Genomic DNA, 11,838 nt, shown 5'->3' with positions numbered 1-11,838 from the left:
TTTCTTTGGGGGTTAGTGTAGCTGCCATCTACCTGTAGTTTTTTTTTTTTTGTCCCTGCTGACAGCTAGGACTGACTGAGTGAGTGAACAGACTTAAATTATTTCTGAACATCAGTTATCAGTCGACTGCTATAATAATAATAATAATAAGATTCCGTATTGTCGCTGTCAGACAGTATTTTAATATTTTATGAAAAGTTCAGTTTTTATGAAAACAGGTTTTTCTGCCCGACAGCGATGCTGTAATGGTGTTAGCCAGAACTGAGCAATTCAAGAAGAAACATGCCATTCTGATATCATCGTTGAACTTCCCGATTACAATATCAGCTTTGATCATCCCTCATTTTCCTGCAACTCAACACTCTTTAGCATTTCAGCCACTTTCAACAAAATCAGGTGTGGCTTCATTCGATGGCCAGATAAATTACAGGCACACAGTTTACTGCACTTCTTTGTGGTATATTGCTCTTATATTGCAATGACAATAAATTTTCAATATCCTGTGCTACCCTAATTCTAATGTTAAGGTTTCATTCCAAAGTGAATTCCTTTTTAAAGCATAAAAAGAAACATGTTTTTGGGTTCCTGCATAGTGAGTTCAGTTTATAGTTGCATATTCTTTTGGTCACTGTGTTTATGGATGTTTAAGCGGCGCTTCTTGAGGTTTTTTATACTTTATTATTTATTCTTTTACTGGGTCACTCAGGTTTTTATAATGCGTAGAGGGTTAACTGCAGAGCTCATTGTTTTAGTCATAATTAGTCAGCATCTTCAGTTTAATTCACTCCTATTGTTTCACTGTCTGTGCCATGTTTTTTGCAAAGTAAGGAAAAAGTTGGAGAGTTTAGAAACAGAGCGAGAGAGAGACAGAGAGACATTCTGCTGCCAAGTAGCCAGACATTTCTCTCTGGAGAGTCTTGAACAAAATGGAGCTTAAAAAAACCTGAATATGTTATGTTGCTTTATAGATGTCAGATGTAACTTTACATTTAGCTTTTTTTAGCCAAGTTCATGGCTAATGTAAAATTAAAAAGCTTTAATATGTCAGTGTGGAGCTCACATTGTTTCTGCTGCCCCCAAGTGGCCACTAAATGCAATTACCACAACTTTTAATCTGTGTTCAAGTTAGGCCAGCAGCTTCCGGCACCAAAATGGGCCAACCCAAAACTAAATAACAATATATTTTTAACAGCCATTTGCCAGATTGTTTACAACTTCAAAAATGTATTTAAGGGTGTGTCATTTGGACATTTAAGAAATTATCCAAAATCGTTCAAGTTGGAATGAAACCTTCGACATTTTTACTTCACGAGTAACTGGAACATCAGTGAATTCCAGCTGTGGGAAATAATCTTGAACTGTTCACAAAATGTGTTTTAGGTTTTTGGAATAATGTTCTTTTTTGTATTTGTTTGCATCTTCAGAGGAAAGCCGATCATCCTTTTTCAATAAATCAAACTCAAATGATTATCCTGTAATGCAGTACAAAGTCTCCGCCAAAATAAAATATATGCAGCTGGGGTTTTTTTTTAGTGCTGCTGACTTTCTGACAGATAAGGCAATCATTGAAAGTGTTTTAACATCATCATTTCAGTAAGAAAAATTCTCCCCACAGTCTGTTTTGTACAATCTCTTCAAAGACACTGGTTCTGTGTGTAAGTCTTAATCTTGTTGCTGTGTGTGTGTGTGCGTGTGTGTTTATTAATTGTACCTCTTTATCCGTGTCAACCTGTGTTTGTACTAATGGTTCCTCAGTCTGTGGTTGGAGATTAGAAGCTGTTTGGTTCATCAATAAGCTCTGTGAGCAATCAGCAGTCTTTTCTCTCTGACGTCTCTGTTAGACATGTAGTCTGTTTCTTTTTCTTCGACAAGCTTGCCTTTCCAAAAACAAAAAATATATATATACCGCACTGTCCTTGTCCCTCGCAGCTTGTAAATTAGCCATCTGTCCTCAGAGGAACAGCGTTTGCCTGTGAAAGCAGTAGATTTCAGCCTAATGAGGTTCTGCTGGGAGCAGAGCGTCCACAGCTTGTGAACTCGTGAAAACGTGTTTTGCACATGTCATTTTACTGCAGCAGTTTTGTTTTCATTATTATTTTCTGCCTTCTGCCTATAACAACTATAATAAATCAACTATGAGGCTTGTACATATCAGATAGTACTTGTTATATTGTATTCTGTTTTTTTTTTTTTTCTTAATTTGACATGTTTTGTAGTACTGCTTTTTTCATGATTGTCAATTGAACAGATGTGGGGTGAACAGTGGAAGTGGTCATTGTTTCATTTGTTTGTTTTTTTAAATAAAGATATTCCTGATTTATAGCACAGTCTTTTATTTTTACATTGAGCTATTTTTCTTCAAAGAAGACAAACGGATGACAAAGCAAGGAGAACAAATTAAAACTGTAAAATGTATTTTTCAGCTATCAGATAATTAACCAAACAAAGTTACTCAAGGAAAAACGAACTGTTTTGATAAATATGACTAAAATGTGTTACAGAAAATGGCTTAAAGAAAATTACATAAGTACAAATGATAAGAAATGCTTCTCTTTTGCCAAGAGGATGGAAATGGCTGTAGTCAACATCTATTTCCAAAAGAGGGAGGAACACAGGGTGATCTGTAAGAGTGGAGGCAGGAGGATGCAGGTAGACGACATTCTGCATAGAAGAGGTAACCTGAGGGAGATTGTGGACCAAAAGGTTGTGACAGGGGAGAGCGTGGTCAGACAGCATCAGCTGGTGGTGTGTATGATGACTGTTGTGGTGATGAAGAGGAAAAGAGTAAAGGCAGAGAAGAGGACCAAATGGTGGAAGTTGAGGAAGGAAGAACGGTGTGAGGAGTTCAGAAAGGAGCTACTAAAGACTGGGTGGTAAGAAAGAGCTTCCAGATGACTGGGCTACTACAGCAACAGTGATCAGAGAAACAGGGAGAAAGGTACTTGGTGTGTCATCTGGACAGATAAAAGATGATAAGGAGACCTGGTGGTGGAATAGTGAAGTGCAGGAAGTTATCCAGAGGAAGTGTTCTTTTGTGGGTCAAAAGCTTGAATGTTTGTGAATACGTTAAAAAAAAAACAAAAAAAAAAACCCTGTTACATGTGGTTAGCTGTTTGTTTGGAGGCTGCTGCAAAGAGTACACGAATAGCAAGAGGCTTCACCTCATTGTTTTGTAATTTGTGTGATTTATAATTTTCTCCCTCTGATAACTTGTAATGTCATTACCAGAGTAACCTCGGACATCCTTTTAACAAGACCAAGTTTCTCTTAATAATAAAAAAATGTTATTATTCTTTGTCCTGTTTATTGAAAATTTTCTACAAGAAAAAAAAAGATGAGTCCAACCGTCTTGTCAGCTTATTATGACCTTGAAGGCGTGCGCCATTATTTCCCGCCCACAATGAAAAAAAGTCGGACATGAATCATCTTGACCTGTTGCTTCATCTTTAGTTGAACTTTTTGGAGAGACCGCCATTTTCATCCATGATGTTGGAAGGTAAAAGGGAATCTAAAAACCCCACAACGTTTTTTTATAGGTAAATATTCGGTCACTAATAGTTACTGTTGACACTGTTAAAAGCTTTTAACCCAACCAATTATAGTTCTTTGTAGATTTCATTTAATAATTTTAGTCACTTTACATTTAATGCGTAGACGCTAACTCGGGAGTATTTTGACTCAGCAATTTCACCGGATGAAACTGGTTTACCTAATGCCAGCCGAGGTTTTTATTTCAAGCAAAATGTAAGAGTGATTTAAGAGCTTATGTTTAGAGTTTGGTAACTAATTTTCTGTGAAAATGCAGCGTGAATGCTTAGAGATGTATGATTTGACTGCTAAAATTAGCAAAACACAAGCTAAAAGTAGCAAAATAATTGTTAAGGTTAGCAAAATAATAGCTAGAATTAGCTGAACAGATGCAAAAATGAGTAAAACAGATGCTAAAACCAAATTAGCAATACAAATTTAGCTAAAATTTGCGAAATGGATGCAAACATTAGTAAAACAGTGGCTAAAAGTAGCAAGAGATTCTAAAATTAGTAAATGTATAGCTAGGTATAGCTATATGGATGCTGAAATTAGTAAAACAGTAGCAAAACAGATGTTAAAAATTAAATTGTCAAAAAAATTAGCTAAACTTTACCACATTAATGCGAAAAATAGTAAAACTGTAGCTAAAAGTAGCAAAATGGCGGCTGAATGCCTGAAATGGCAGAATGATTGATTAAAGCTAAACACAGCGAAAGAAGTCTGCTAAAGCAGATTTTAAACAGAACTGTGTTTTTGAAGGACCTGAAGAGATGTCAATGTATCTCTCTCTTTTTTGTAAATAAAATTCTAAGAGCAACAAAAACCAACTCTGTTCTCGATCGAGCTGAATGTTTGGCTTGTATAAAGACATACAAAGCATGCAGAATTAGTTTGCTTGCAAAAAATAATAATAATACGTACAAAAGAAAGCATAAACAAGAAAACAACAGTTAACCCTTGTAATAAAAAAATATCCTTGTCGCGTAAAGGAAACTCTCAAGCTTTTGTGAGTTTTATTTTGAAAAGCACCACCGGAAGTCTGTGTGCGTCAGTAAACTTGACGTGAGTCGTCTTTCTTCAGGAGCATCACAACATTGTTCCGCTGCCTTATTCCGAAGAGGAAAAGCGTCGCATTTGTCTTCAATGAAGGTAACTCCGATGTGTCAGGATGCTGTGGATAAACAGACTGTAGATGTTTCGACATTTTGATAATCCGCGTGTTTCTCCTTTTAGCCATTTTCCTCGGATTTCTGCATTTTGCGCGATCCGTCGTCGACCCTGCTGCTGATGGAGGATACATACAGATCTGCTTTTCTGACTAAACGTGTCTGCATCGAGTAATCCCCCGTCTTCAGAGCACTGTAATAGATAGTACATGTTTGTGTTGTGTACCAGCTCGAAGCTCGGGCCTTCACTGTTTACAAACAGCTCCCATCGTGTCCGGGTCCGGCTCGACACATATTTCAGGGATTATTTCCAGAAATGAACAGGAGTCCTGTTTGTCCTTGTGGGTCACCTACACGGATCTGGTGCCAGACTAAACGCCTCCTCCCTCCCTCCCGACCACAGGCCTCGACCATCTTACCGGCTCTTTGTGTTTGTTTGTTTTTTTTTTTACCATAAAATGGCTCCGATAAATAGACAGAAATATGTGACGATGTTTGTTTCCGGACGCGGGTTTGTTGCCGTCTGGCGGCTTCCCAGCGCTCCTGGTTTTGTAAATGTGTTTCTTTGAGGTTAGGTGTGAATATTGGTGCATTGCAGTCAGTGTTTGAGGCGAAGGGGAGGGAGGAGGATGGGTGAGTTAAACCGACTCTGAGGAGGGGGAGGAGAACAGGTGCACCTCCATCAGGGCTGCAAAAGTGAAAAGAAAAGCTTTTAAACTTGTCTGATCATGACTGTAATTCATGAAAACAATTATCAGTGAGCTTGTCTGTATCTATATTCACTGTACCTATCAGGAGCACAAGGGTTTTTTGGTGATTATTTACCATCTTACTGGACTTAACTACATTTTGTTCATTTTATGACACATTTAAGTCAAATCAAATGTACTTAGTTTAGATAATAAACCAAACAGACAAATTGTGGCAAAAACAAAACAGAGTAGTATTAAAGGTGTTTCTGTGCTTATGCATTGACACACTTGTTTAGAATCTAATCGTTTCTAACTCAAATACCTGTGTAGATGTAGCTGTGTCATAGTTGCAACAGGTTTATCAATACTTTTGTATGAAATGTTTTAATTTTAGACTGCAGATCACATATGTAAAGATGCCTGCTAAAGTTTAATGATTATTAGATAATCTAAAGATCTATTATCCAATTAAATAAAAAATAATAATTAATTGGTAATGATAAATATTAGTTGTTAGTTTTTTAATAATGTAAATCTAAAGAGATTATTAAAACAGTTGCACAATATTTAAATGGGTAGTCAGTAATCATGAATAATTTTTTTAGTAAATAAATTCTATAATAGTTACATTTTTTCTAAATTAACTTTAGCATTTTGAGGGACATTTCTCTGTGCTCATTTTTCTTCGTTCTTTTTGATGAGTTAAAATCATCTGATATTTGTCCATACAGAAAACTGACTGTTAAAAGTTAAAATGATCCTTTCGATATTTGATGTCGTCTCCCTGCGACGCGTCCTCTGCTCCTTTTCCACGGGTGGGTGTGTCGAGCGATCGCTTCTTCCTTTAATTGGATTTTCTCGTCTCTGACAGATGCTGAGTTAGCTTCAAGCTCGTAGGAATCATCCGGGATTTAACTACAGTTAACAAATTCATCTGCTCGTTATCACTTTCTGTCCTGTATCGCCAAAACACACCCAGGAGGCTTGTCTCACCTTACAGAGAGGAAACCACTGTTTAACCTCTGACCTCTTTGTTTAAAATAAAAACGAGGGTGGTCCTAGCAGCTTTAATGCAGTCTAACACGTCATGTTTTTCATCTGTGTATTTCACGTTGTTAGCAGTGAACATGCTTCTGAAATGTTTGTGTTTTTGTTTCTTTCTGGGCTTTGTGCGTCACCTCCTAAGTCTGCGCAGGCAGATACTGAGAGCGTTGGCTTTCATGTGTTTGTGACTCATTTTTACCATCATATCTAAACCCGCAGAAGTACATTTGTTATTTTTGCTTTTTCTATTCTTTGCTGTAGGATTTTTCCCATCTTCTGATCTTGCATCTTCCTCATTTCTCCACCTCTGTGCTGTAGCTTTGGCCTTTTTCATTTTGTCTCACCTTCTGTAGCTCCAAACTATCCTCAAACTATCCTCAACAGGTGAAAGGTAACAGGAAAGGTAAAACACAACTAATATTTTGTGGTTTTGTTTGTTTAATCTGTCTGAACACAGTGTGCGTAAAAGCAGGAAATGTCCACCATGGTGTATCCACGTGAAGAAGCCCTGGAGCGGCTGAGCCAGGATGAGATCGTCCTGAACACCAAGGCTGTCATGCAGGGCCTGGAGACGCTGCGCGGTGAGCACGCCCAGCTCCTCAACTCTCTGCTGGACTGCACCCAGGCGCCCATCGCCCAGGAGAAGTCCGGCCTGCTCCGGAAGAACCTGGAAGACATCGAGCTGGGCCTGGGAGAGGCACAGGTTCGCTTGTTGAAGCTATAAGGACAACTTTTTTTATCTTCAGAATTTCACACAGAAGCTGTTCTAACCACTTGTTTTTCCTCCCCGCTGCAGGTTATCATTGCTCTGTCGAGCCACTTGAGCGCCGTGGAGTCCGAGAAGCAGAAGCTGCGCGCTCAGATGCGCCGCCTCTACCAGGAGAACCAGTGGCTGCGGGACGAACTGGCGGGAACGCAGCACAAGCTGCAGCGCAGCGAGCAGAACGTCGCCCAGCTGGAGGAGGAGAAGAAGCACCTGGAGTTCATGAACCAGATCAAGAAGTTAGACAGCGACGTCTCTCCGTCCGAGGAGAAGAACCAGAACTCAGGAGGAGGCGATGGAACTGGAGGAGGAGACTCTTCAAAGGACAGTCTGGATGATCTGTTCCCCAACGACGATGATCAGGGACCAGGTATGATCAGCGGGTTTCAGCTCTGCTCTGGATGATTTTAACAAGCTGCTGTACAAACAGCTGACAGTGCATGTATGTTCGCCTGCAAAGCTTTCATCACCTATGCACGTAAACCAGTCCGTCTCCTGTGACCAACAAATACACAGAAAGCAAACCAGTGCTGTTTTTATTTAATGTACGGAGTTAAAAGCAGCCATGTTTATCATGAACACATGTACAGTTCTCAGGGCTCAGCAGCCTGGAGGCCTGAAGATAAAAAAATCTGTTTATACCCTTAAGAACAAGTTTTCTTGACTTAAGCTTTAATATGAATGGCTCTTTGTTTAAATGGCAATCATACAGTTCATTCATTTGGAGCAGAAGTTTGTGTGTGGTTTTGAGTAAACTTGCTGTCTAAATATACTCAGGGACCTGAAGGGAGAGAATTAAACTACAGAAAGAAGTGAAGGTCAGTTTGAGTATTTTTAGTTTCCCGTCTCACTGAGCAGGCGGTGTGTTCTTCAGTTCATGCTTCTTTAGGGTATTGGTTGCTGAACGTTCAACAGTTTGTCCCACTTGGTGTCGTGGAGTTTTTTTTTTTTTTTTTAAGGAAAAATGTGAGAACATGGTCAAGACTGCAGAATGAATAAAAAGTAGCATAACTTGAACAAAATGCCTGATGCACGCAGCCTTGCACGTCAGAGTATTAAACAAAAATCCCATGCAATCTGCTTGTGCTCAGAGAATGTGTTGGGGATGACCCTCAGCTACTACCACATCAAATTTTAGCTCAACATCAGCAAAACTGACCGAGTTACAGTAACTTCTGGGTTTTAAGGTCAATTAGGTGTGGCAGACATCTTAAATTGGCTTGACTCCAAAAAGTAATCAGTTGCAGATCTACATCCAGTGTTTACTTTACAAGAGTTTTATTAAAATCCATCCAGTGGTTCAGGAGATATTTTGCTAACACCACAGACAAATGATCATGTGAACTCAGATGCAAGCAGTTACATGATCTTCCACCGTTCATGGGGGCAGGTCATACATATTTGGAAAGACTGCAGATTTGGATTGAATTCTTATCTTAGATTATTATTTTGGAGTTTTATGTGTTTCTTGTTAAAATTTCCCCTTTGATCTGTTAAACCCTTTACATATTTTTAAGCAAACAGAACCACTTAAGTCTCTTCAGTGAGGTTAAAATGAACTTTTGACATTTTTTAGATAAAATAGTGTTTCCAAACACAATGAGTAAATGAGTCAAATAATCATATTTTTAATATTGATCATAGATTTGTTATTATTCTGTAATCAGGCCACCCTAGCTGTAATGGGTGTCAGATGTCACCTCGAGTCTGACAAAAAGCCACAGACTGAGCAGCAGCTACCCCCCTGATGTCCTCCATTGCTAATGCCGTGTTATGTGTTGTAAACAAAATGACAACGCAGAAGTTCTCGGGTGGCCACGCTCTGATGACCCGCCCACATCGCGGCGGGACACAGTTACACGGAAAAACAATGAGGCCGTGCAAAATCGAGACGAGACAAATTAAGCTGAAGCGAGACGTGGTGAGACTGGACAAAGAATAAGCAGCTTAAATTATCTGGTTCATCCAGAACTGAATGATTGTGACTATTAGCCAACTAATTTGTAAATTTAAAAAAAGATTATTATTTTTAATTATTGAACAAACCACAGCTCAGTGACAATCAAAAATCCAGATATCTTCTGGTACGTGAACGCACCATCACTAAGTGGTTAATTCATGCTAGCAATGAAATGTCTTTGCTGTGGAGGATTTTACTGATGGAAAAAGACTCAAAGTTTGCTATTTGTACTCTACTGTAGGCCTGTCACAATAACAAATTTTGCTGGGTGATTAATTGTCTCAGAAATTATTGCGATAAACAATAATATCATTTGGAGGCCGTTTTAAACTAATGTAATGATAATAACATCATAGTGCAAGTACATCCTCTCAAAGATTAATAAACTTTACTTTCAAAAGAACACTTAACACTGAAACTGGAACACAAAATAAACAAAACAACCAAAAACAAAAATAAAATGGACTGAGTTGGTTAAAGTTGGAATTGGCAGATCAGAGCTTTGCAAAAGTCAGAATCAGCCCAGAAGACTAATCAGTGCAGCTTTAGATCAGATTATTTTCACCCATCACTTTTCCATCTTGGACAAAATTTTTCTATAAATCTAAATCGGTTTCTTGCTAACAGTCATTTAAACATTATTTCAAGCAATTAAATCTACACTTTTCAGGCTTTTTAAAAAAGTTACGCCTGCCTTGTGTGATTTTTGTCTTACAGCCCAGCCCAGTGGAGAGGTGGCGGCCCAGCAGGGGGGCTACGAGATCCCGGCTCGCCTCAGGACGCTGCACAACCTGGTGATCCAGTACGCCTCCCAGGGGAGGTACGAGGTCGCCGTGCCGCTGTGCAAACAGGCCTTGGAAGACCTGGAGAAGACGTCTGGACACGACCATCCTGACGTGGCCACCATGCTCAACATCTTGGCCTTGGTGTACAGGTAAGGGGGATGGAGGGGGCTGACGTCCCTTTAACTTCTCACAAGCTGTTAGTTATCAAGAAAATATTAAACTGAAGCTGTTTCTGTTTCTTTCAGAGACCAAAACAAATATAAAGAAGCTGCTCACCTTCTGAATGACGCCCTGGCCATCAGAGAGAAGACGCTGGGGAAGGACCACCCGGCTGTGGCTGCGACCCTCAACAACCTGGCTGTGCTGTACGGCAAGAGGGGCAAATACAAGGAGGCTGAGCCCCTATGCAAGAGGGCTCTGGAGATCAGAGAGAAGGTGACGGCCAAAACACACCGCATTAAAGTGTTGCTTCTATTTTTTGTTTGCATTTGAGTCCAAATGCAAATGATCACTTAGTCAGGATTTGTCTTGCAAATGCTCACGAGTTTATCTCCCCGCCGGGCCCAGGTGCTGGGGAAGTACCACCCAGATGTAGCCAAGCAGCTGAACAACCTGGCCCTGCTGTGCCAGAACCAGGGCAAGTACGACGAGGTGGAGTACTACTACAGACGGGCCCTGGAGATCTACGAGTCCAAACTGGGAGCTGATGACCCAAATGTAGCCAAGACCAAAAATAACCTGGTGAGGACCTGATGTGGACAGCTCAAACAAACAAAAAAACACTTCAAATATTATCTAAATGTTATTTCCAGAGTGTTTTCTTCGGAACAGTTGTTGAATATATTAGGTGTACGTGAAGGATGGTTACAGTTTGTGAGTAGAACGTATTGTGGACACACTGATGTGTGTTTGTTTGTTTTTCAGGCCACCTGCTACCTGAAGCAAGGCAAGTTCAAAGATGCTGAAGTTCTGTACAAAGAGATCCTCACCAGGGCGCACGAGAAGGAGTTTGGATCTGTCAACAGTAAGTACATCAGTAAATCGAAGAGAAACGAGCTGATTTAAGTCACCCTGCATCCAGATCTTTTCACCCAGCAGAGTTTGGGATTATTCTGTGATACTGAATCCTGTGGAGCTGCTTAATGTTGATGTTTCTTCCTGACCATCACGCCATCAGTGCTCGCATGCTAAACATGAGACAGAATTAGCATAACTGATGAATGACTGCCGTGTGTTTTTGTGTTATCATATGTCACTTCAGAGCCCCTGGCTGTGTTTCTTCACTGTGATTTCTATGCATCGGGCAGAATTAGCAGTTTTTCCTCATTTGTTCATTTCACAGATGACAACAAACCAATCTGGATGCACGCAGAGGAGCGGGAGGAGAGCAAGGTCAGTTTTTAGGTTTAGCTTGTTGCTACGCTACACAAATGGACTGATGTGGTCAACGAGGGCGTTGAACTCGCTGTTTAATGGGCTCGTGTTTCATAATTGGCTCCTCCAACCGTCTGCCTTATTATTCATTTTGTTTTCTTGCTGTCTGTCTCAGAGTAAACGCAAGGACTCCATTCCGTATGTGGAGTACGGGAGCTGGTATAAGGCCTGTAAAGTGGACAGGTGAGTCAAACATTTGAGTCTACTGGAAAAAAATGTAAATAATAAAACTCAGTTGTCTGTTTATGACTTGATGAAAATTTAGGTAGAAAGAATTAACAATACTGTTGTGGAGAATGGTTTGGTTGCACATTACAGGTGCTGGTCATAAAATTAGAATATCATGAAAAAGTAGATTGATTTCAGTAATTCCATTTAAAAAGTGAAACTTGTATATTATATTCATACATTACATACAAACTCATATATTTCAAATGTTTATTTCGTTTAATTTTGATGATTA

General features: G+C 39.6%; 1 protein-coding gene across 3 annotated transcripts in view; it reads left to right on the top strand.

The window, feature by feature from the left end:
- Positions 1–3,456: 3,456 nt before the first annotated feature.
- klc2 (kinesin light chain 2) overlaps positions 3,457–11,838 on the top strand; it is a 16,223-nt gene continuing 7,841 nt past the window's right edge. Inside the window, exons 1-10 of one of the 3 annotated variants that reach the window (XM_017437245.3) lie at positions 3,457–3,536; positions 4,613–4,680; positions 6,891–7,136; positions 7,230–7,566; positions 9,874–10,090; positions 10,187–10,376; positions 10,509–10,682; positions 10,866–10,965; positions 11,284–11,333; positions 11,491–11,558. In XM_017437245.3, coding sequence (XP_017292734.1) covers positions 6,909–7,136; positions 7,230–7,566; positions 9,874–10,090; positions 10,187–10,376; positions 10,509–10,682; positions 10,866–10,965; positions 11,284–11,333; positions 11,491–11,558 — 1,364 coding nt within the window. In that variant the 5' untranslated portion in view covers positions 3,457–3,536; positions 4,613–4,680; positions 6,891–6,908. Of the gene's footprint in view, positions 3,537–4,599; positions 4,681–4,764; positions 4,893–6,890; positions 7,137–7,229; positions 7,567–9,873; positions 10,091–10,186; positions 10,377–10,508; positions 10,683–10,865; positions 10,966–11,283; positions 11,334–11,490; positions 11,559–11,838 lie in introns of those variants that run through there. The other 2 variants (XM_025010846.2, XM_037976349.1) reach the window with 2 other exon arrangements.

Source organism: Kryptolebias marmoratus, linkage group LG7 (assembly GCF_001649575.2).
Source record: "Kryptolebias marmoratus isolate JLee-2015 linkage group LG7, ASM164957v2, whole genome shotgun sequence".
Lineage (NCBI taxonomy): Eukaryota > Metazoa > Chordata > Actinopteri > Cyprinodontiformes > Rivulidae > Kryptolebias > Kryptolebias marmoratus.
Note: the sequence above shows the minus strand (reverse complement) of the source record. Positions and strands in the feature narration are given on the sequence as shown.